The sequence below is a fragment of the Mastigoproctus giganteus genome, chromosome 1 (genome assembly GCF_048544385.1).
Source record: "Mastigoproctus giganteus isolate SK-2022 chromosome 1, ASM4854438v1, whole genome shotgun sequence".
Classification (NCBI taxonomy): Eukaryota; Metazoa; Arthropoda; class Arachnida; order Uropygi; family Thelyphonidae; genus Mastigoproctus; species Mastigoproctus giganteus.
Window position 1 is genome coordinate 106,028,269 of NC_143575.1, and position 25,977 is coordinate 106,054,245.

General features: G+C 36.4%; 1 protein-coding gene across 2 annotated transcripts in view; it reads right to left on the minus strand.

The window, feature by feature from the left end:
* Window positions 1-748: 748 nt before the first annotated feature.
* The window catches only part of Pka-C3 (Protein kinase, cAMP-dependent, catalytic subunit 3), an 87,596-nt gene continuing 62,367 nt past the window's right edge, over window positions 749-25,977 (minus strand). For both annotated transcript variants that reach the window (XM_090374045.1, XM_090374055.1), the window contains exons 3-8: window positions 24,820-25,083; window positions 20,787-20,906; window positions 14,634-14,729; window positions 9,320-9,377; window positions 6,054-6,131; window positions 749-2,362 (exon numbers count right to left, since the gene is read on the minus strand). In XM_090374045.1, coding sequence (XP_090230171.1) covers window positions 2,234-2,362; window positions 6,054-6,131; window positions 9,320-9,377; window positions 14,634-14,729; window positions 20,787-20,906; window positions 24,820-25,083 — 745 coding nt within the window. In that variant the 3' untranslated portion in view covers window positions 749-2,233. The remainder of the gene's footprint in view (window positions 2,363-6,053; window positions 6,132-9,319; window positions 9,378-14,633; window positions 14,730-20,786; window positions 20,907-24,819; window positions 25,084-25,977) is intronic.

Genomic DNA, 25,977 nt, shown 5'->3' on the forward strand with positions numbered 1-25,977 from the left:
CACCAGTGCATACTGGTGAGAATTTGGAAGGACTTGGATGCAGACTGACTTTAATGCGGACTTAATCAACACTTTATCGATGAATCAGCATACACAAACCGAATTCAGGCGCAGAAGTTCTGTGATAACAGCTCAGTTACCACCAGCTATTTTCCGATTATCAAGAACACTTCCTTCTTAATAAAGAAATAAATATTGTTATTATTAGTAGATGACTGCCTCCGTATTTACAGTATTTTGGATCCCCTTCTCACTAACCAAATCAGCGTCAATCTACATCGCATTGGAAAATGAATTTGACTATGCATCCTGCTCCAAACCAAGACATATGGTACTGAGAGATTATTTCTTTGAAGAAGATCCTTAGTATTCAATTTATAGGATTATAAAATTGTCAATGCATCTCATATATTAGACTACTGGCAAATTGAAATCCCATGTTGCTGTTTCTTGATGGCATTCAGGGCGATTCGCATATTTATTAGGCTTAAGTACTGTATTTAAAATCAAATACTTTTAATTTTTTTGGAGTAAAAAGCTAATAATTCCTTAGATCCTATTGCAGCTTGCCGGATTATAAACAGAAAATTATTGTAATTTCATAAAATTGCTTCTTTCTGTATTCACTACTCGGATTCCCCGATTGTATTTGATAGGTTTAAATGTAGTTAGTCTGTGTGGCTAAATTTTTGAACTTCAAATAGATTAACAATCATATTTTATTCTTATATTATTATGCAAACAAGTTAAAAAGATTACAGCATTTGAACTATCTCTGTTGCCGCTATACAAATTCTACATTATGTACATATACAAGGAACCATGTAAATACAATTTCTATGTACACGGTAGCAGCGGTTTTCATTTCCGCTAGTTCGTATAACATTCTACTACATGGACGTTATTATTCATAAAATGTATTGACACAAAAGTACAATAAAAACTTAGCACCAATTCTGGAAGACACTCGTGATTGTTGTTTCTTAAGCAACCTTATAAATTGCTCAACAGAGCATATCCATTTTAACAACAAATTACTTCATAAAATAACACAGAATAATAAACTAAAATCTCCTCTCTGGTAATGTACTTTTAGTTTTTTTCCCTACTTTAAAGTTAAGTTCTGGTCATGAAAAATGGTTTCACAAAAACAAAAATGATGTCCGACAAATCACAGGAAATAAAATGATGCAGAACGACATTAACTAATACCTACAAATTATTTCACTACATTATACATTCAAAGGTAAATTACATGAAAAGAAGAAAACAGTTCTCGGTGAGAAATCTTATTTCAAAACTAAGATGAAGAGGAAGGAAGTTGAACATGTCCATAAAATATGCAACAAACGACTTCAAAACATTAAAAACATATATCTCTGACGTTCGCTCAATCTTTAATTAAATACGTTCTGAGATCCGTCTATCGGCTATAAATCAATTACGTCTCTTGTAAGATGTCATATTGATCTACCTCGCTGAAAACAAGTAGAGCATATAGGAACTTAAAAATAATTTTATTTAAATTATTTTCATATGACTTTTTGATTAATTTTATATAATGGGTAAATCATATATAGGATTTACGTTATACCGATCACTGTATCAATTTATTAAACATATCAAATGTTTTATTTAAACAAACTGTTTTCATCCAGATAGCATTCATTTCACCAGTTGTGTTACTTTTTCCTTTTATACTTGTATAATTGAGAAATTACATCATATTTGATAGGAAGCATAAGTTTGTTTTTTAAATAATAAACACGATAAAAGTTTGCTCTGAATAAAACATCCATTGATTCAAAAAAATCTGAGGTTCCTTCCTCACTCTTAACTGTCTTGTCTTTCTTTTCTTGATATTGATCAAAGTCCTTTGTATCACAAGGATGAGACATTGAGTAGAAGGCTAAAGAATAGGGATTTCAAAAGTGGAGGACTGTCTTCATATAGGAAATAAAAAAAATAAGTTATTACCAAGGAAATATTCACAAACTAAATCGCATCGTTGTATAGTCTGACGTGCCCTTAGGCAAGTACCACATCCTTTTGGCGATGACATCTTCTATATCTTTTGTGGCAGTGTTTCTAATATTACAGCTTAATAATAAATTTTTCTTGTATAATCTATAAACTGTGATGTATACATCATAAAATATCTGGGAGCAGTACCCTGTTTTGGTAATTTCATTAGGCAATATTTTATTCCCATTAGGAGCAGTTCGTCAAGTTCCTAAAAGTCGTCAAATACTTCGAATTCTGGATCAGCAGGTGGCGGCGAGGGCTTATCTACATCTTTTTCTGGATACTCTTCAAAGTTCCGGGTATCGCCATCATAGCTGACCTTTGGGACTATTGGCGGCTATGTATAGGGAAACATTTCAGAAAGAGAAAGAAATATTATGAATGGTTAGAACAACTGACATAAAATATTATTCACTGAAATCTATGCCATCCATCATTCTCATAATGGAGGTAAAAGTAACATTATACCTTCTTTTTACTCTATGAGGGAGAGTCTAATGAACACAAGATTCCTAGTAGTTAATGATTAGCTACACGCATCCCCAGGTGAATTAAAAGAATGAGTGCAACTGATTCAGAACTAAAATTTGAACGGTGGCATTTCCTTGTTTGCATGCATCCCGATGTACAACAGCAGAGGCACAATAGTGTTCATAGTGACGAGAGCCTCTAGTAAATCAATTCTTTCCCATATATGTTCTACCATGAATATGCATATTCATAAATTTTCTGTTTATACTCTGGGACAACCACGCAACGTTAGTGGAGTTCACAAAAGAAAAAAAAAAAAAAAAAAAAGAATAGCATCGTATTTACGAGTCACCAGGGCTGGAACCACTGTCACTCAACCAGCTGCAATTACAGTAAAGTAATGTCTGCGTAACGTGAATATCTTATCCACTTCGCGCAGATCTAATTTGAAAGACAGCCAAATGTTTCACCGATGACAGCTGCGAATGCAGCCGAGTCTGCATTTAAGTTTTATTAGTGCGTAACATCTTGGAATATCATACCTGTGCAATCATACCTTCAACTTTCAGAATCCATTGCTGCGCTATTTCACGTGTCAGTGAAACCGTAAAGTCAGTTTGATATCAAACATCCTCCAAAGCAAATACGATGTGCTATCAGAAAGAATACAAGAGACGTAGACGCTTGGGCAAAGGTATCACTTTATTAAAGGAGAGCGCTCAACCGCAAGACACTTGTAGCAAGCATCGACAATCCCGTTGGGAAGTGTTCCATCATTCTTACAATCGGGACTTTCGGCTCTGTGACTTTCATGTCTTTGGGCATCTGAATAATAAGGATAACCTACAATGGTACAAGCAGTAGTCAAAAGATTTAAGGCTGTAAATCTTTTGACTGCTATAAAAATAAATATATATGTCTTGGTTAATATATAAACATTTTTAATGGAAGGCACTGAAGGTTATTTTTAGAAATTATTTATCTCTGATTGGTAAGCAAGCAAATAAATCTCTTGTTTTCATTTTATTCACCCTCGTATCGAGTATTCATATTCAATAAATATTTAAAAATTAGTAGTAACTCGTTAAAAAAGTGCATGTAGAGAAATAATGTAATTTATAGATGTTTTCTATTCGACAGGAAAACATCTATAAACTTCCCCAAAGACAACTATTTAATTCTGAAGTAGTGGAGAGAACTTGGACTAATACTTGTCAACAACTGTTAACTGTGGTTAAGTTTAAATATGTGCAGTTTTATTCTATTTGTTAACGATCTCACGAATTTAGTCTCAGCTGATGACACTCATCATGATTGCAGAGACTAACAAGTTCCCACACTACTACAGTCAGGACCATTAAGACATAAAAAAACAAATCAACTCTCTGCATCTATTGGCTTCTTAATAATAAAAACAAGCTAAATATATATATTATTCAAGATGAAAAAGAAACCACTCAGATCTCTCAGTTAAAGTCTACTTGCTTATTGAGGTTCCCTAAAACCATTTGGAAAAGACCTAGATTCGAATCCCTTTCATGACACAAGGAACTTTTAAGTGATTTTTCACACCGTGGCCGAGTTTTTCGGTCTCAGGCGTAGAGAGCTAGGCTTTCTCTAATATGGGTATATCAGTTTGTCTTTCCCATCCATTTCATAAAAAAAAAAAAAAAAAAAAAGTCGAAACTAAGCTGTTACTATTTCAGGCCAATTAAGAGTGAACTAAGTCGCAAAATAAAGACAATTTTAATTTATCATAATTGAGATTAACCTTAATTTAGTGTTTCTTAAACTGTGGTTAGAAAGCACTTAACAGGTAGCTCATACCAGACCAGGAAATAATAAAGTTATGAATGTTTTTTTTTTTTCAAATACTACTTTTTATATAAAAAAAAAAATCTTTACTTGGTCAATATTTGTGGGAAGTCCTGCTGATAATCCTTCAAGTTAAGAAATAAGTTATTTCTATCATTTTAATAAGATCAAAAGGAACAAAAAGCCAATGGTGGTCTAAGTAAATTTGGTAAATCTAAATTTGGTAAATCGAAAGGTGGTCTGTAATATCTTAACAATTACTAATTCATTATTTCACGCACTTTTTGGCTCATATGTTTTGTAAATCAGTCCTCACTAATTTGTTAAGTACTGCACTGATAGAGTAATAGCAATACTATTCGAAACGGCAGTCTTGTTGGGAGGGGATTAACCAAGTAAAAGTAAAGTGCAGCCATTATCAACCCACTGCAGGATGGAAGCCTCCTCAACAATTCATGCTGAGGGAAACGGGCCATAATCTGCCACGCTGGTCCAGTGCGGGTTGGCAGATCGACCGTAGTATTCTGCAATCAGGGGCTTGAACCCCGGTCTATTCAAAGAGCGTGTGCTATTGCACTCCCGCTCCTGACCACTCGGCTACGGAGGCCAACCACTGATGTTTATTCATCATGTGACCATAAGAAAATAGTAGCTGCCAATCACACTTGTAATCAATGAATGCAATGAAAGCTCCTTAAGTGATCAGATTGATAGCATGTAACGCTACAACAGATTTCTTTTGGTTGAATAAAATGACTTACCGCAAGTTTTCCAATACTACAAAGCATTAGTCTTCCAAAGGGCAGCCGTTGTTAGCTCAGCAACGTTGTTAGATAATCATGAAATCTTGTCTAACAACGTTCACCTTGTTCGAGTTAAACATCCAACAAGAAAACTTGAAAACCACCGCATTCAGATGATTTCTACAAGCTGGTTTCACTGACAAGGCTACAGAAACTCTACAGAAGTATGCTGTTCTAACCAATAACAGGAATATTAACATACTGCTAAGAATTCATATATCACTTTCAAGGGAACTGAGCAAGAATTTCTTATTCACTGTTTCAGTGCACACACACAACTGTAACTGAGGTTAATACCATCAAAGATATATGCTAAGAAACTTAAATGAAACGGATAAAGAATATTAATAACAAAAGATTACAGGCAGGGTGAGTGCAAAGGCAGACGAAAAGATGCTTCGCACCTTTTAAAATCTTTCGAGTTAGTTAAGGACTTGTAATATCATCCAGCGACACAGCAGTTCGAACTTATGGAACCGTATAGTGATATCGAAAGAGTACACTACAACTAGAGTAAATACGATGCGAAAAACAAAAAAGGAATGATTTCTTTCACGTAATTTTTAAACCAGTTGCAATATTAGATGAATTAAGTCCAGTAGTGGTGCCGGGATTTTCTAAAGGGGAAGCGAAAGCTGTGTTCCATGGAATCATTGCTTTAATCATTGTGCCAATAAAAAAAACTACAATTTTTTTTGTATCATAGATGGAGGAGCTATAGTCCCTTTAGCTCCTACCTATGACCGCCACTGCTCAAGCTGTACTTTCAAGATTCTTGTATTTCAGAAAGTGTAGGCTTAATCTTAAATCTCAGAAATTTTAAATTGATAATTGTTAATTTTAATTGTTAAAGCAGCTCTAGTAAACCGAACCATGTTTAGTTTATCAAAAATGTCAAAATCGTCCCTAATGAATAGAGCAATATAAAGTGCAGCTCACCTTCACTCTTTTGTAATAAACATCTTCCCAGTTCGTTCCTTTAAACCACCTGTGTCGTTTGACGTCATCTGCTCCGTTCTGAAAGAGGAGAAAAATAAAGATAAAGTAAGCTTTAAGTTCGAAATTGACTTAATTCAGTGGTCGGCAAGCTTTTGTTCTCTTTATCGCAGACCATTATATGGTTTCTACGATTTTGTAAAAGATTAATTCAATGATGTAAGGGTAAAACACTGACACATTAACCTCATCCACCCATGTGTTATGTGCACGAACTGTGTGTGTTCTCGGGTCGGTTTGTCTCTTTTCTGGACGAAAAAAACCGAGATTCCAGGAAAGAAATAAAAAAAAAAAAAAAAAACTTTTCTGTCCTCTCCTGGGACCAACTAACTCGGCCACGGAGTGAAAGAAGCCCATAACAGTTCCTCGCGTCATTTACCAGATTAGAAATCTGGCATTGAGATAAGGGTGCAAAGGGGAAGAGGCTTTGCTTTTATGGTGAGCTTTGTAGGCCAGAATCTTAATATACGCCAGAAACATACGGTAAAAAACTTTCTCTGAATTACGCGGGAGATATTTTTCAGCTTTAACATAAAAAAAAAAAAAAAAACGAGTCTTTGCTCCAATCGACCAATTCAAAATTTTAAGTAAAAAGGAACAACTAATATTCAAATTACAGCGCCATCAAGCGAGAGGTTCGTACATTTGGAGTTATTTATTTATCGGTACAAGTATCCCCTACCCATGATCATACGTCTGTTTCCCTTCTTAAACATGAGCTACCCCCTAGCAATCCTGTCTGCTTAAGGAAAGTTAAATAATAATATGCTTTCCTTGCATGAATTTCATTGTAATGTGTTATTTATACATATAGCGAGAAAGCAATTGAAAATAATTTCCGCTAAACTGTTTCTTAGAAGCTTAATTTAAACTTTAGTCATTTTATTTATCTATTTTTTGTAGATTTTGATTAGAGGTATCACCCAACGCCTGATAGCTGGTCATAGGTTGCCGACCACGTACTAACGAATTATTATAGAGAAGGTGTCGTCAAACTTTAACAGCGTGTTCTATTGATTATAGGAACAAAAAATTATGGACGCGAGTCCAGAAACGCTTCCCTTAAGAGTTTTAACTCCTTTTCTTTGTTCCGCCCTCACAGAGTAAAGCTAAGAACGCTTAAATTGTTTTTATTAAAGCAATTATTTACATAATAAGTGATCGATGAGAACTTGCCTTTTTATCTAACCAGAGAAATGTACGAAATATAGGTGGAATTACTGTTCACTAAGAATTTTCCATACAGCTGAACGTGCAATACTTAATATTGCTGCTAGGCGCCTCGGTAGCCAGGTGGGAAGGAGCAGCAGTGCGCAGCACACGCTTCTTGATTAGACCGGGGTTCGAGCCCGTCACCACCAAATACGGAGGATGCGGAAAGGTCAGGGAATGACCACCGCATATCCCGGAGCAACATGGCCTTAGTTGCTAATGCTCCTAAAAACCAAATAACAAACAAACATTAATATTGCTGCTACATTTCTCGCGCTAGTCCCAGTACCTTCCTTGATGGTGTAATTTACCTGTTTCTCTAAAGAAGGTATTCAGACAGTTCTGGTTTTTCTCAGGCAATGGTAATAGGCGAAATGGGTTCTGTTTCTCGAAAATGCCGATGAATGGCTACAAAAGTAGTCCTGGCTGGACATCGTCATTTGGAAAAAGTCTTCAAGTACGAACGCTGAGCGTCACTGATATTCCCGTTCGTTGGCCCATAAACGAAATATATATCTGCCAATTCAGGGTTAGAATACTGATTATTCATGTCAAAGTAAAACATAACACGTGGAATGAAAATAACAACAGGAATACTTATTCGTTTACAGGTAATGTCAAGACAACTTATGAACACAACTGAAGCACCACTTTAAAAACAGGTGCCTCACCCAGTAGGAGCAGATGGGCTCTTTCCAAAATTTGTATGCATGTAAATAAATCAAATTATACTCCATCTTACTTATTGGCAGGGTACATGCCTTCACTCCATGAGGGGGAAAAAAAAGAGAAAATAAGCTATAACTCGGCAGGGAATCGTGTCCGTAGGAACTTTTTATTCCACACTGAGAACACGCTCCCAAAATTTTACACCTTCTTCAAAAACACATTGTAAACACCCAGTCCTCCACCATGTATTGGGGCCGCTTATCCTTGAGAAGTAATTGTTGATTACAACTCTCACATGATGGCCGTGACAGCTAGAAAGATGTAACATCCTTTTAACAGTCCCCCCCCGTGGAAAGAGACCATCCTCCAGAGGGGGGGGATTAAGAGCAGAGAAAGTTTTGTAGTGGTAAGGTACACCAGGCGAAGAGATTGGGATGGGAGTGGAGGAGGGAAATAGGTATTAAAGGGGAGTTAAGTCACAGAGCCATGATGTCCTATGTGGAGGAGATCACACTACAAATGTGCAGTACTTCTGTTTTGAATCCCACACTGGCCAGGCCAGCTGAAGCCAGCGTCCGCAGATCCCATGCCATGTCATACCTCTGGGCATGCAGTCAGAAAGGCAGGGGAATTTTCCGATTGGTTGTCCCCCCCTGCAGCCTAACTGGGGGTGTCGCCCTATATTTGTGTAGGGCGGCACCTGGAACGTTAGTTCATCTCCGCCTCGTTTCACTTCTAAGATACGGGATTCCGTAGAAACGGCTAAAAATGAACTGGCTGTTTGGCTACCTCGAATCAGCAGGTCGGAAACGCACCACCACGGGAAGGTAGCCCCTGGTCTACCTTCCCGTGGTGGTGGCGGCGGGTATGTGAAACAGAACGGAGCGAGAAAGGGACCTACATATCTTTGCATGAGGTGTAATAGTGTTATCACATAGCAGGCATGTCCATTCGCCAGAGATCTGCGCGTGTAGCACAGTGGTATCGTCACCGTCCTCCCCACACCGGGTGGAAAAGGCCTGGGTTCGAATCCCGTCGATGACGCGAGGAACTTTAATGGGCTTTTTTCACTCCGTGGCTGAGTTAGTTGGTCTCAGGCGTAGATAGCAAGGTTTTTCTCCCCAGTAACTGGGGTTTTTTCGTCCAGCAAAACAGGCAAATCAACCATAGAACATACGAAATTTACAGACGCAAATATGGGTTAATGTATTTAATTACGGGCAACCCTAAAATAATATAATAAAATGCAAAATAAATATTAAATAACTGGTCTGTGTAGTCAGAAAACTGCTTTTATGCCAATAAAACAACATAAAATGGGAATTTACCTTCATGGTCCCCAGCCTTTTTGTTCTGTCTGCAACTAACAACTTCTTTATGAGGTCTCTGAAAATAAATTTGCCAGAATGTTTTTATTCTCATTAAAAACAAGAAATTACTTTGTAATAATAACAACATTTTTTAAAATATAAATTTTAAAATATCTGTCTAGCGATTATAAATCTCATTAAAATTAGACCAATAAAAAGTGCGGAAATTACTATTTCTATTTTCCATACAAATTGTATGGAGAAAGGAAATTCATAGATCAAAATGTAATTTTAATGCTGCATTTATTAACTTCAGACAGTTCTTGCACGCTTCGCGTATATCAGTTACGCGACTGTGACCATGGGTCGCTTGCAAGTAAGAAAGAGAAAAAAAAAAGTATACCGGAAAAAAGTAATAAATATATACAGTTTAAATTGATATTAGTGTTACTAGTGGAAAATGATGCAAGAAAGCAAGCTTACCTTTAAAAAAATCCCATTTCATCTAACCATCCTCCAATAGTTTGTCTAGTTCTTCATTGAATTTATTCAAACTATCCACTTCAACAACAACGGATGGCAACTTGATGGACACACACACACCTCAGTCAATTCGCCTTGCAAGTGTCTAGTCTCCAGAGAGTGCAATTTGCAGGACTTAAGCCTTTCTTGGTAAGAGCACCCCTTTGTTCCCCTCACCCACCTAATTTGTTGTTATTCTCTGTACCCGTTCCAGCAACTCCACATCCTTCCTAAAATGAGGCCTCCAGACCTGTATGCAGTACTCAACGTGTGGCCTGACCATTGCCTTATAAAATGGTATCATCACCTCCTTATCACTGCTAGCAAAATTCCTGTATATCATTGACAAAACCCCATGAGCTGTCCTGGCAGCCTGTCTGCACTGCTCAGAGAATTTCATATCTGACTGCATAATAACCGACAGATAGTTTTAATTTTCCACTACTCTGAGTGTAGCACTACATAGTCGATACGTTACTCGGGAGCTAATGCTATCCATATGCAGTACTCTGCATTTATCAACGTTAAACTTAAGTTTCCATTTCTCAGCCCATCTGCAGATCTTGTTGCAGCAGCATACTTTCATTACTGTGATTAACTACCCTGCCAATCTTTGTATCATCTGCAAACTTAGACATTGAGCTTAATATTCCCTCATTTCTATGCGCACACGGAATACTTCTGGAAACAATCTTACGTTGGAGAGAGTAACAACACTTACTCCATGCCGCAACCCCTACCAGATATCTACAAATCATTGTTTACCCGGTTATTTTATACGATACTGAAATTTGGGCATCTGCTTCGCCCTCACTTCAAAAACAGTGTTCGCATGAACCAAGAAATGGGCCACATAAGCATTGCCGACTCTCTCAATTGAGAACCAGCGACATGACTGAGCAGCTAAATGTACCCAGGCTCCCAAAGCTAATTGGCTTTAGACGTTTACTGACCACGGTAAAAATGTTCACAGGAGTAATAAATTCCAGGAATATCTGGGATTTCTGTCGGTGGCACAACCCTCCGCCATCCTTGAGGTCTGACCCCACACTAATCCTCAAATATAACCGTCTGAAACATTGTAATAACCCTAAATCACGACTTTTTCTCAACGTTTCCGTGTACTTGTTAATCAGGTCCTCAAATCTCTTACTTGTTAGTAAGTTCAACGTGTACAATATTATTTTTTGTGCTCCTAAAAGATGATGCTCTAAAACGTCATGTACTTTTTTTCTGTCAAAGTGAACAGCTAAGTTTATAAAATGTAAAAGTACAGAACTTTTAAGTATTCTACAAAGTTATAATCAGTAATTAATCGATAAGGAAATAAATGTACTCTTCACTTCTATTAATCACAGAAAAATTTAAAATTCAATTTAATTTTAGAAAAAAATCGAACATGCCTGAAATGTAATGCACTACGTACGTTAAGTAACTTGTTTTACTAAATAATGATGGATTTTTTTTTGACTGGTATGATAGTTACCTCCTAGTGTAATATTTATCTTTATATACGAGGCACCTTTCAGAGGTAAATGTTACGATAACGCTCCTAGAGGGAACACGAAAATAATTAGTGTATTCTCTTAGACAAATTATCCTTCATACGTTGCTTGAAATAAAATAATACATTACGCATATTTTTGAAGATGTTTTAAGGAATAAAATTTCTTCATTGTATTCAAGCTTTGGAACGTATTTACATAAGATATATGGGAAGCCTTAAAATATGCAGGAGGGGTTCCCTATGATGAGAAAAAATTTCCAGGCAGATATGAACTTTTTTTGAAATCAAGGAAATGAGGCAATAAATATGATGAATGGGTTGAGTTGCCAAGAAGGTTGTAGGTCTCAAAGGCTTTCGATCGTGTTTGGCATAAAGGTCTTCTAAACAAGCTTCCATCTTATGGTTTGCCAACTGTTTTTAGTAATTGGTTATCCAGTTTTCTCTCCGATCGCTCACTGTCTTCTAACTTCTCCACTAATGCCGGTGTCCCCCAAGGTTCAGTTCTTTCCCCCTTGTATATTAATGACCTTCTTTCATTGACTGGAAATCCTATCCATAGTTTTGCCGATGATAGTACATTGCATTCAACTTTCCATTTTGAGAAACCTTGCCCTGCTCAATCAGCTTCAACTTCTCGAAACTCTGCTACCAATTCCTTAAATGCCGATCTTCAGGTAATTCTCCAGTGAGGGCAAAGACAACTTAGTTGATTTCAATCCTTCTAAAACTCAGTCTTGTCTTATATCTCGCAAAAAGGATTCTTCTACTCCTATGCTTATCTTTAGTGACACTCCGATTTCTAGGCAAAATGATATATCTCTTTTGGGGATTACCCTGACTTCTAATCTCTCTTGGCACAAGCACATTACAAATATTGCTTCCTCTGTATCTAAAAACTTGGTTTTATCTTTCCTTCTCGGCGTTACTTTTCTTCCAAACAGCTGCTCACTCTGTATAAATCGCAAATCCGCCCTGCCATGGAATATTGTTCCCACATCTGGGGTGGTGCCCCCAAAACCTCTCTCAGGCTTCTTGATTCCATTCAGAAGAGGGCAGTTAGGTTAATTAATGATTCATCTCTAACAGAGTCTCTCCACTCGCTGTCTCATAGACGTACTGTTTCTGCTGCATGCCTCTTCTACAGATACATCCATGGGCATTGTTCTTCTGAATTGGCTTCTATAATTCCTGCTCTCTCTTTCAAAACAGTCCAAACACGTGCCGCCACCAGCCAACATCGATTTACTGCCCAACTTCAAACTCACAGAACCAACTTTTCATCTTCCTCGTTTATTCATTCAACTGCCGTTTTCTGGAACAACCTTCCTTCTTACGTATTTCCTGAAAATTACAGTCTACAGAAGTTCAAGTCCAATGTCAACAAATATCTTCTTTCGTCTTCTTAACTTCCAATACAAGCACGGTACTAAGTACTATAGGTTCTAACACCTCTCGTGTTTGGGGTTTACATAAAAAAAACAAAAAATTTTCAGGAAATACAGAGGAAGGTTGTTCCAGAAAAAAGCAAAAATGTAATGCACTACGTACGTTAAGTACGTAGTGCATATCTAGAGACGAACAATTACTAGCCAGCTGCATTAACTTGAGATTAACTTTCTGTAATGTCTCTATTCGAATTCTTACCATGTCAGACCCCACTGCCGCAAGCGAAGCTGGGAGCAGGACGATCCTTCTCGTGAACAGAGTTGTTGAAATGACCCTGAATTCTTTAACTCGATAGAAAGCTGAATATATTGTTCAGTTAGTTTTCTGCAATCCACAACCTGGTTTATCCTTGTTCCAAAGAAGCGTACGTTTTTTTATTATATACTGAATTCTGACTATGTCAGAATCTGATAGGGCTAGCGAGGCATTGTCATCAATGACATCACTAGCTCTTTGGCTCTGACTGTGACATTGGCCTCACTAGCCTATTGAATGGAAAGATTTGTCTATTACTGAGGGAATAATTTTTTTAAAAAATGCAGCGTGATAATGTTCACTTTTGAAACAGATAATCAAATCACTTTGACTGTTCTTCTTTAACTAAGAGACTTGCCGTCCACAGAAAATAGTTATGCAATGAAGGAGGTTAGGAGGTTGCACAATGATTCTATTTTCTGATGCTACAATCTCTGTATGGCAGTTTAACAATGTGCAGCAGCAGCAGCGGTTTACCTAAAATAAAACATTTCTTTTAAGAAAAAAATTTCTGAAACTAGCCAAATATTATAAGTATGAAGAGAAACTAAAGATATTTTTTAAAAAATGGCAGAAATGTAAAATTTGAGAAAGCAATCAATGTTCGTCGTTTACAAAGGAAATTTCTTTCATTTTCTATGGGGATTAGAAGTTAAAGAACTTGATGAATTTTTTAGGAGAAGCTGAAGACATGATTCTGCCTTACTGGAATCTTGTCAACTTTTTTCGGAATTTTATCTGCATCAACTTTTTCAAAAAAGTTGATGCAACAGAAAGTGAATTTCTATGATGTGAAAAAGTTGATGCAGCAGAAAGTGAGGAAAGGTTCCTCACTTAAAAAATAGTGTACCTGCAAGGTGCAGGTACACTATTTTTCAGAGTATCTGATTTGGTTGCAAGCTCGTGGTTTTTTACATTAAATATAATTTTATTCACTTAAACACAATTTACTTCTTGAAAATTGACTGTGAACTTCCAACGAATTTTACTGAAAAATGTTCTTCTCAAGTCTTTCTAAAGTATTTCAAAACATCGACCTGTTTTCACGTGCCGCAAGTGCAAAGCAAAATTCCTGTGAATCGCATTTTTACAAGTGAACTTAAAGAGGCGTGTTACTACGCATTGAAAAGTTGGGTACAAGCATAATTAACAAATAACAGACAGTTGCGACATCAATGGCATAAATGTGACATCTTGGCGAAATAGGTCAGCTATAAGTATTTCTCCAAAATGTGACATTTATGTTAGTTACAGTTCAAAATGGCCTTCTTACAACATATGTTCAGTCTTTCCCCGTACGTTAGTAGTACCCACGATTCCACGAAAAATACTTCCACTCATCGGAAGGAAGAAAATAAGGGATGTGAGATTCGGAGATCTCCGCAGCCATACTTCTTTCTTCCACAATCAATCCAGTGACAAGGGTACTGCAGATTCAAGCAGTTGCTTGTCGACCATTATGAAATAGCTCAAGTTGAAAAGCACATAGCTCTAGAATAATTATTTAATTTGTTCTTTATTCGCGCTGTTCGAAGAGCGAACTGCTCTCCTCTTCCTTGCAGTATTTAGTTTCAAGCATTGAAAATACACAGCAGTACTTACTTTGCTACTGGATCTATGTGCCGTGGCCAGTCTATTTTTCCTGCGAGGATCTTTTCATAGATTGCGAAGGGATTATCGTCAAAGAATGGTGGGTAGCTGAAAAAAAAATAAAAAATTCCTCATGCACTTTATTTCCTAGAAATAAACAAACCAAAAAATTGAAACAAAATAAAACAAAGAATTGAACATAGGAAAAATCTCTAGTTATACACCCACTGAACATTTTTATCGTATGTCTCAAATTAAAAACTTTATGGACATTATGTTTAATGGTAAAATAAAATAAAGAGGATAGTAGTGAAAATATTTAATTGTGCTAATTTAATCTGTTCTTTACAAAATAAATTATGCTAATTTCCGTGTGGCATGGTGAACACTTTCATGCAATGAACGTCTTTCCTAAGTATGCACGAATTTTTTGTACACGAATTGTTAAGAATTTTAGTGACTAGCAATAAATAAGCATACGGACAACACTAATTCTGATATTGCCTTAGTTATGGTACGTTTTATCATAACTACGGCTTTATAAGGTTAAAATGATTCATTAATTAGCTGCATGTAGCTTTGAGTCCCCTTATTTTTACTAGCAGTGCTGAAAGTAAAAAAGTTAGTCTATATTACCAGTGCGACGCATGGATAAAAAATATTTCGGGATGTTTCCAATAAAACAATCGTTTGAATTGATTTTAATATTTTAATTTGTAATTTTTATTATTATCGTTATTTTATGGGACCGTTAAATTGTTTTCTTTTATTTTTATTTCCGTAGAAAAAATTACTGATAGGAATAAAAATCTATACTTTTGGCGCTGTTCATAAGAAATTCCTAATAAGAACATTGAAAGTATTCGAACCAATCAGTGGCGAAACTATATGCGGCTAGATCCACCACTGCAGGCACGGATGGAGGGGGGATAATGGGGAAGGATAAGGGGAGAATAGAGTTTAATTTTATATAACTGTTGCCTTTGATGACAGCTTAGTCGGCACGATTCATCGCTATTTTGGAGAGGTCTGAATTTGATTCCTATTGACAACTGGAACTTCCAAAGTCCACTTCAAAGGAGGTTGCAGTTAGCCAATTTCAGGAGGATGGAGCCAGCTTTTTTTCAGCGACCAACAACATGGCCTATGATGTTGTTATTTGGTTTTTAGGAGCATTAGCAACTAAGGCCATATTGCTCCGGGATATGCGGTGGTCATTCCCTGAATGACCTTTCCGCATCCTCCGTATTTGGTGGTGACGGGCTCGAACCCCGGTCTAATCAAGAAGCGTGTGCTACGCACTGCTGCTCCTTCCCACCTGGCTACGGAGGCGCCCATGGCCTATGAACATAAACTCTTACACAATACAGATAAGAGTGCCGTTAGAATAATATGTTAATGAGCAGGAAGATCTCATTCTAAAATATTGGGTGAGGCTTCAATTTTTTAAGGCGTCACTTACACTGCACAAGACTCTTCAAATGTATGAGTTCCGGTTTCCTACCCATCTTCAACTTCACAAGGGAAATACAATTCACGCAACATTTGGAATAGCGAAGTCGTTTTCTTTGCTGAGCCATAGGCACAATTTTCTGCATATCGAACGAAAATAAACTAACAGCTACATTCGGTGACACACGCATTTAAAATATCAGAAGAGAGAAAAACAAATGAACGTTTAAGAATAATGATATGGGTAAGACTACAGTGATCGCAGTCACGAGGGACTGAGACAATAGCAATAATCATTTATTATAAAAACTTATGAAAAAAACTGAAATTCGTGAGTTATATATGCTACATATTAAAATGCTTAAAACGATATAAATAAAGAACAGTAATAATAATAACTGTATATTTATTATCTTTCTTAATAACTTTCGATTTTTTTACTTGAAATAATTCATTTTAATCATGATTTTATTAATGTATGATACCACAATGCTTGCATGCTAAAACGTTCAGGTGACAAAGCTATAAATCATTAAAAAATATAGAATTTGTTGTAAATCTGACGTGATTTTTACTTCAGCGGCATTTTTGCAATCCAAGTGAAATTTAGCAGGCTAATACGAGGACAAGGTTGACATTTACAAAGACACATGCTCGTTCATATTTCTACCAAATCTTGAAATAAAAATTTACTTTATCATTGTTTACTGCTTCAAATGCAAGGTTTCTCTACTATTTTCGTTTCGCAACTAGAAAGCTTGAGTCTTTTGGGTTTCCCCCCCCCCCCTTCTTTCAGGGACTAATTTACGCTAATTTCAAACCAAACTGGAAAATGCAAAACTTCAGAATAGTCGAATGGTCAAACGCGAGGATACAATAGTACAAATGTTTGATTGGCGATGGTTACAGCTGCGTGCTCTAAATACAGTACTGTTCAGACGTCTCTTTGCGCCATAAACTTCTCGGACCCTACATGGCCGTCCCGGGGAATATAAACAGAAAATTTATTATTTATATTTTAAATTCTTGTATATAATCCAATATATTCCAAATGTAAAATTTTTATTTGGCTTAGAATATTTATAATTATAAGGCAGAAGAAATGCGCTTTTCTTGACGTTGTAATGAAAACAGATCTTATTACATCCACGAAATGATAAAACCAATCACAAAGGTATATTTATAAATAGTCTTAGAACTAACGTAATCTACTTTCTAATTTTCTTCAATATAGCACCCTCTTGGCTAGCACAATGGTTATGTGGTGTGTCTTATGTCAGGCGACTCCACAATGTTAGATCAACTCGGGCACAGTAGTTATAATCGCTATCCTTCCACACAGTATGGAACGGCCTGGGTTTGAATGAGCCCATTCAGACGGAAAAGGGTTTTTAGTGTCACGTCACGGTCAAATTAGTTGCTTTCTGGCTAGGATTTTTCTCCCAGAAAACAGACAAAATCGATCATAGAATACCTGCAATGTACAGACAATACGCTGACGCCTCATGGCTTAGCTTCTTTAGTACTTAACCTAAAACAATCCAATTTCAATACGTGAATAACACAGCCTTCTCAATCTTCGTTCAAGATGGCAGATCGAGTAAAAAATACCCTCTCGAATACTGTAAACTTCGTTTGTATTGGATCACAAAATACTACTCTAACTAAGTGGAACTTATATTTGAATGGCGAGCAATTTTGTTTCAAGACGAACCAAAATAAAAACACTTCTCAGGATACCACAGAACATTTCTTCCCAACGTGTACCATAAATATTAGTTTGTTTCAGACCGTAAACAGTCTGATACCAATTAGCTAAAAGATTAATAGGACACACCGCGCAACTGCATCACCGATAGATCAACCTCCCTCCCACAAAGGTGAATTATGGAGTATTCTATTATTGCACGCGAGGCGTCCACCCCAGTAATTACGCCCCTGACACGCTGATCTCATAAGCCTACCTTCCAAAATGGAAAGTAGGCTAAAAACGTGATTTGGAGTCTGTGTAGGCAAGAGCAGACTGGCCGACACCAATGGGAAACCCCAGTGTTGCCATCTAACAGAAAGTAGACAACATTAAAGGTTAAGTTGGTATCTATCACTATATGGCTGACAATGGCAGCAGTTGAGAGTTACCCTTGGTGATCTCAATAAAATACCAGTTAGCAAGTTGAGCGCGTGACTAGACTCTGCTGGCTGAAAATGGCAGCCTCATTTTTAGGCTGGTGATGATAAAACACGAGGACACAGAAAGTAGCTGAGAACTTAATTTCAAGGAAAATTTAACATATTCTTAAGGAATTTTCGTTGTGTCGACAAAAATACACATAAAAATCAGTGATGAGAGTCCCACCCTATTTAAAAATAAAACATGCACATTGCAATTCCAGCCTGCTAACATATTCTTCACGAAAAAAAAGCATAGCCAGTAACTAATAGTTTCAAACCGTGTATCTCTTTTACTAATAGGAAGCGACTTTTCTGACTGAAAACAGTTGATTTTCGATCAAACTACCATTACAAAGCAATTTTCGCGATTTTTTTCCCAGTTTTGATAGCAGACAACATTTTGGCTCTTTAGCAGATAAGATCAGAGATATTTGTTTTTAATAATATGAAAAACACTTTACTGTTTTAAACTTTCTCTTATCGTTGTATTACACCGAAGAAACTTTGCCTACTTAACAGAATGAAATTTATGGCATTTCTTCTGCTATCGATCTGTCAAACCATTCATCCAATAGGCCATTATCCTTATGGAAATTTATTTTTCACGATACAGAAGTTTCATTTCGAGATCATTATCTATTTTTTCCTATAAGTTGCGCGCTTCAACTACTTATCACCGAATGGAAGCTCTAACATACTTTTTTTTATTATTGGTTTAAATTTTTTTAGCTCTATTTGCATTAGACGTGGCTTCTGAGTGGAAAAGATCTGCCTTCTGTGCTTGGTGGTGGTCAATGTTGAAAGTCTTCCGCGTGAGAATATACGGTTTTCTGCAGAATAAAAATCCAGTTATTCACCATATAAAATATACAAACCAAACTTTAGAACGCAGGTAGTTTTTTTAGGGCCATTTACAAATTAAGGTGAAATGATTTTTAAACACATCCCATCTCTCTATAATACTTCGTAACAACAAATTTGATCCCTCCTCATTAATTAAATACCTCAAGTCATTTTTTAATGAAAAATATCTGTTCTGTAGCAACAGGCTCGTCCCACCCATAACGCAATCTAACTTTTTATCTAATCCACCCCGACTTGAGTTAGACTTTTTGTAAATTTTCATTTTGTATTTATGCTTTAAACATCCTTCTGTAGTCTGAGAACTTATTAATGGTGTATATTTGATTTTTGTCGAACTTAGTATTCTTACATTAAACGATCAGTATTTAATAATAAGTAATTAACGTACATCATTGATTAATACTTAAATATTTAAAACTCGATGTTAAAAGCACCTACAAGAAATCAAATATTAGTTAGTTTTGTTCCTTGACGAATTATGTATTTTCTTCCGATGAAGAGGGAGAAAAACAATAATTTACCACATACATCATCCAGATGGTTGATTGCCTGTCTTCCAACATGATTGGAGTAGAGTAGCACAGATAATGACAGCTCTCTCTCGCATCAGATTTTAAATTATTGCTTTTATTAGACTATAATCATATTTATCTCCACACTTTAATATTACGAGATATAAGCTTTCATTTTTTTTTTAAATTTAAGTATCTGTATTATCAAAACTTGTTTCCAGCACGAAAAGGAGGAGAAAATGGATTTTACCAAAAAATAAGATGTATAATATTGTCATCGTACATAAGGGTGTAACCGAGAAATACTGGAGATTGTTTCAATTGCACATGTCTATGGCCTATGTTTACAATTTTTTTCCCCTCAGGATTAATCTATCCAGTTTTCAATTTTCTCCGGTATTCCAGATTTCCTTTTTTTCCTTCGTAAACTACATGCAGATGACAACTGCATATTTTCTTCGAAGTGGAAGGAAACCCCCCACATTATCTACCATAGCAGACAACAGAACTTTAATACAACCCCTCGTACTGGGTGACGCCATCAACCTCTCGAATAATAAGCAGTTCGATTCAAAAGGTGTAGTTATAAAAATAACAGTGATTAATCACAAGCCAAATCACCACGAGCAACATAATGCTCGATTCCATTTTGAAAAACAGTTTGTGTTTTGTATAACACGAAATGATTGTAAGTTACATAACTACTTAGTATGGGGAAGAATAGTTATTGAAAACAAAAGCACTTATATGGGAAAATAGCGTTTCGATATCGGAATAAAATACGTGTTAGCAATTTACAATCACTCTGTATAATGTGGAATTATTTGGAGATCTTATATACAATGCCTGCTGTTTAAACACGACTGAATTATCTTGCACGCAGCATTCTCTAATACCTTTTGTGGAAAACGCTGTGTTATTCCAAGTACACATCCGAACTATATCAGTTATCGTGACAAGAGACCGCAGGTGTTACGATGAACTTTGTATTAATGCTTTGTATATATCTGGGAGATCATGTCCCAATAACACGTCATCTTATCTGTTTCCGTGAAGTTGCTGTATTTAGACCGAAGAGGAGGAAGTCGCTGTGCACGTGTTTTGCCACATACATATTGAGATAAACCAAAATGAGGAAAATGAAATAGAAAGTGGGATTACTCACCCTGACAGCATCTCGTAAATCAGAATTCCTAAAGCCCACCAGTCCACCGCTCTGTTGTGACCTTTGCTCTGAATAATCTCCGGCGCCAAGTACTCCGGCGTTCCGCACAAAGTCCACGTCCTACGGATAAAAATAAAGCCACTATCTTAAGTTACAATATAAGCAGTCTATTTTAGGTAATTTCAAAATTTTTGCGCACAAAGACAGCCTTATTACGCTAAATGAAGAGATATTTTAAGCATTAGGGAGAAAGGTCGTCACTAACAAAAGAGTCTGTAGATGGTGTATCGGGATGCTGGGCAGAATCTTCACAGCAGATGAAGTGGGAACATATGTGGCATTCTAAGAGAATGCGATGCTCTTACTACAAATACGCGCTTTCTCTTCGTGATACTTCCGTAAGAGCAGATTATTTCCAGAGGAATCTTCAGTTGCACAAGAACTCTTTGGGTAAGTGTTGGGAGAAGGAAAAACTTCTGGCATTGGATTAATGCTATACTAATTTGGGCTCTGTGCACAGTGCGTTATTGTGAGAGTATATATTAACAAACAAGTAGAAAGTGTAATTTATACAAAATTAAAGAAATTCTATTTTTAAGAAATATAAAAAGGAAAAAAATAAAATCGATATAGAGTCAACCGCTCGCTACTAGCTAGCATTTGCCCTGACAATCGTTATCTAGTACAGATTCGAGTTTAACAGAAACAAGAAGATTAATAAATATCTAAATAAATAAATAGCTGCAATTTACGATTACTGTATTTACAGATGTCTACACTGCCTGATCATTTATTAGAGCTATGGGCAATATGTAACAATCTGCACAAAAAAAAAAAAAAAAAAAATGCAAATCAAAGAGGTCACTGGTGTATGATGTGAACACAAAAGAGTTAAATCTCCATTTGAAGCGCTACTAGTACCCAAATCGGTAAATTAGAAATGAGGACAGACATCTTATGGACTTTAAGGAAGGTATGATTGTCAGTGCATGTTGAGTGTCGGCTGCAATTGTCGAATGTTAAAGACTAGTTTCATTCGAATCTTTAACCAATGCGAAATCACCCTTATGACATCCATGAACAGACGCAATTGCGGCCGAAATTGATCGATGACGGAGCAAAGTACTCGCCGTCTGAAGATCATCAAAAGGTAATGTAATCCTCTCGAAATGACAGAACAGTTAACTTTTGCATTTAATGCGGGAACATTACAAGGCATCAGCATCCGCGCCATGAGAGAACCCTATAGGAGAATGCCCTACAGGAGTAGGAGACCCATGGACGCCGCTGATCACGGACACCAACCCGGAAGGTACGGCAATGTTAACACCAGGAAAACAATAATTTTCCTGGTGTAATAAAGGATGGACTCAGCAGGACGAAAACGAGTCGCGTGGTCCGATGATTTTTGATTTGCGCTTTTCAGCAATGATGGAAGAGTGCACATGTGGAGCAAACCGAGTGGAACGAAACTGGAACCATCTTGTTGTGTACCGATAATACAGGCTGCTGGAGAAGAAGAAGTAATGCTGTGGGGCAGTCTTCTGAGCATGTTTCGTACAAACATGCTCGAAAACACATCTCTACTTTATACTAGAAACATTATACATTAATACTATGGGAAATAACCAATCGCTTAACTGAGAATTTTTCAGTAAGGCAACTAAGTTAAGAGAGGGCGGGGCTACGTTTCATTAATGACATTAAAACTACTGTGAACCTTCGTTAATAAAATGCTATTTGAAAGCTGGATAGTTACAACGCAATCTGAGTTATATACGAGCTCGTATATAACTCGATGTAATCCGCTGTTACAGCGGATTACATCTACTGTGATTAACGATTATGTTTGTGTCGTAGTTGCATGTTAAGGCCATTTATATCCACCAGTACTGATTATTTTTTTTACGGGGTTATCGATTTACTATGCCATTGTATATAGAGCAAAATATTTATTTTGACAAATGGCAGAATGCAGTTTCATTTTGACTCCAGTGGCGTTTGAGAGCAGTATAGCATTTATTTATGCTGCACGTAACGTGGAATTTTTCCAAAGAAGGATGGGATTTGTTTTGGAACATTACCTTGCATTCAAATCATTTTTGCAATTTAAATTCAGTGATAAATATGCAAACGAGGCTGTGTCAAAAGAGAACCATTCATTGTATTGCATCAAGCTCACTACAAAGAGTTCCATGCCTGTCAAAAAACAAGAGAGAGGGATATTTCTAGTGCACTTTTAATTAAATTCTGTATTCGTTTTTAATAAACATTTTTTTGAATTACAAATTGGATTGCAATTTAACTGGATCTTGTTTTATAACTTCCTCCACGGCAAGGTGGATCTATGTACTTATATAGATTACAATTTAATATTAAAAAGGTGAATATATGATGTGATTGATTGATTGATTTCGTGTGTAATCAACGGTCCCACCTCTTCAGGGTCTCTGAAGTGGACGGTATTGTACAGTTTAATTCAATTACGATCTAATTTCCCAGGAAGCCAACAAATTTTCACAGCATGATGAATCACTCTCGACAACAAAATGAATCTTACTGGTCAGAAAAGATTTTCGGATCAGCAAAATTCTAAATTACAGAATATAAAATAATACAAATATGTACAATGATGGTACAGTTTTATCAAGACCCAATCCAGTACGAGGAAAAGAATACAAAATGTTCATAGCTTTGATTTAATTAGATTCCATGAAAAAAATCGCAAGAGAAATCACATATAAACAAGGACAGCTCTGTGAAAAAGTTTCCCGTCCAAAGAAAGATGCAAGTCATGCTGGTTTATAAGTACCACAATTCTTTTTAAAGGAGAAGTTGTTGGAAATCTCAAATCACGATCTACTGATGTAGAGGATAATCTTCTGTCTCGTAGCTGCCGCCGCCGGTGCATTAAAGTTAAGATGGCATAAGAGGTCTAGCAGATAGGATGGTCCATGAAAAGGGTTGTTCTTTCTATTGAAAATAAAAACTTCAGCTCAGTCAACAAATATGAAAGATTATAAAGTGTCAACTTTAACGAGTCTCTTCTCGACTAGTTACCTTGTTAGCTGCTTGTTTGCCAAAGCAGTTTTAATACTAATGCCAACAGCAACATGAACCGGGCACAACAAGAACCAAGTGTGGAAGAAAGCAAAAAATACAATGAACTGCTTGTTCGAGTGCGTTCAGTCATTATAAAAGCATTTCTACAAATGAAAATATCAACTAGAAAAACGTAGTTCTTTTACATCTTCATATATGAATGGTCAATTACATAATTTTAAGGTAATCCTGATAAATGAAAAATGTTATAAAAATATCTATTGTAACTGTAAATATCATATCTTAATACTGTATTAAAGTATAAATTTGAGGAACTCTGCGAACTTTCATTCTTTTCCAGTAATGGAGAAAAAATTTAGCAATAATAAGGTAAAACGGACTCATGTCATCAGGAACACTGCTACGTTGTCAAAAAAAAGAGTCTGGTTTGTTCGCTGAAAACGTGCCGTTCTTCGTGGTAACTTTTGCAAATTTCATCTGCAGCATCTAGTTGCGACCTATCACTATATTTTCTGAACGTTAAGCAGTCTAACGAAACCTTAATTCAGGTTAAAAGGTTTAGGTTATGGGAAAATATAATTTGAAGGCGAAATTAAAGTAACAAACTTAATGTTACTTAATTAAAATCTGGGTGAGTTAACAATAAAACCGGAATGGCTGTTTTGAAAAAACCTAAACATTCCTCTAATAACGTGGAATATATTGCTGTTTTTTATCCCTTGGCTACAAGAATAGAACCATTTGCCAATTTAACTTGTAACCAATGGATTTCATGACAGGTAAAGAATAACAGCTCTTCGACCAATTAGATTGATGATATGTAACTTGGCAACAGACTGTTCCCCACAATACTAAAGTCCCTCTTATTTTCCGACATTGATATTCGGTATTTTTTGCATTTTTTATTTAATTATTATTTATTTATTATATTTTTCGGTGGAAGGTGAGTAAGCCAAAGCGCGCAACTTACCTGTCTAGTAGCCTCTTCGAAAAACCGAAGTCTGTAATTTTGAGATGACCATCCCTGTCTAACAGTAGGTTTTCCGGCTTTAAGTCACGATACACGATGGACTGTTTGTGTAGATACTCCAGGGCTAGAACTATCTCTCCGCTGTAGAAAGAAGCCGTAGTAGTACCGAACCGACCAGCGTTTCGTAGATAGGTAAACAGCTCCCCACCACAAGCGAAGTCGAACAGCATGTACAAGTAGGTTTCATCATGGTTGGTCCACATTCTAAGGGCGGCAATTGAAAACAAGATTAATACCCATCTTGGTACTATCAAAACAGTACATAACTATAGTTAGCAGCTCTTAAAAGAGAAATGTCCAAGGCGGTTGTATTCTGTTGCGGTTTCCGTAATATATTAAAAAATTAATTCCAATATAAAGCTTAGCCTCTAAACAATAGAAGTGTGCGAGAACAGTTAACCATTATTTCTTATAATCCCGAGATCTTTGTGATTTGAATTATATTGCTCATATAGATATTGCTCATATAGCTGGTTATCTTTCTTCTGCTCAGTGGTTCAAAGTTATGGTTGGCAAAACCCGAATCCAACTATATACGCCTACAGAGTAACATGAGAAGACAAACAGATAAGATTAAACATAGAATGTTTGTGCCAATACACCTGTAAGGAGTAACGACAGTACTTCTCGATGGAGTTGGGTTCAAATCCAGTCTTTTCAGATAAAACTTATATAGGCTTTTTTTTTTTTGGTTGATTCAGTCAGTCTGGCCTCATCTGCCTCCATGCTTATTCTAATTAATTGAACAAGTACCAATGCCTTTATTTATCATTACATCTCGATATTTTCCATAACCAAATGCTTAGTTGTTACTTCGAGTTCTCATTTATAGAACTAAGATTTAGACTTAGTTCTAAAAATGAGAACACGAAAGTTGAAGAATTAATGTACATCAGAACCCAAGCATAAAACAGATGCTCCTACAAGTCGTACAAATCGGCTCGTGAACATACATTTGCAGAGATATAATACACAATGGTTCAACACAGCCCAAGATGCCAAACAAAACATAAAACAGATGTGGCATTTCAGTAAGTGGAACGTACAGGAGGGGTTGCTTTCTGGTACGATAAAAGGAATAAAAAAGCCACGAGGAGA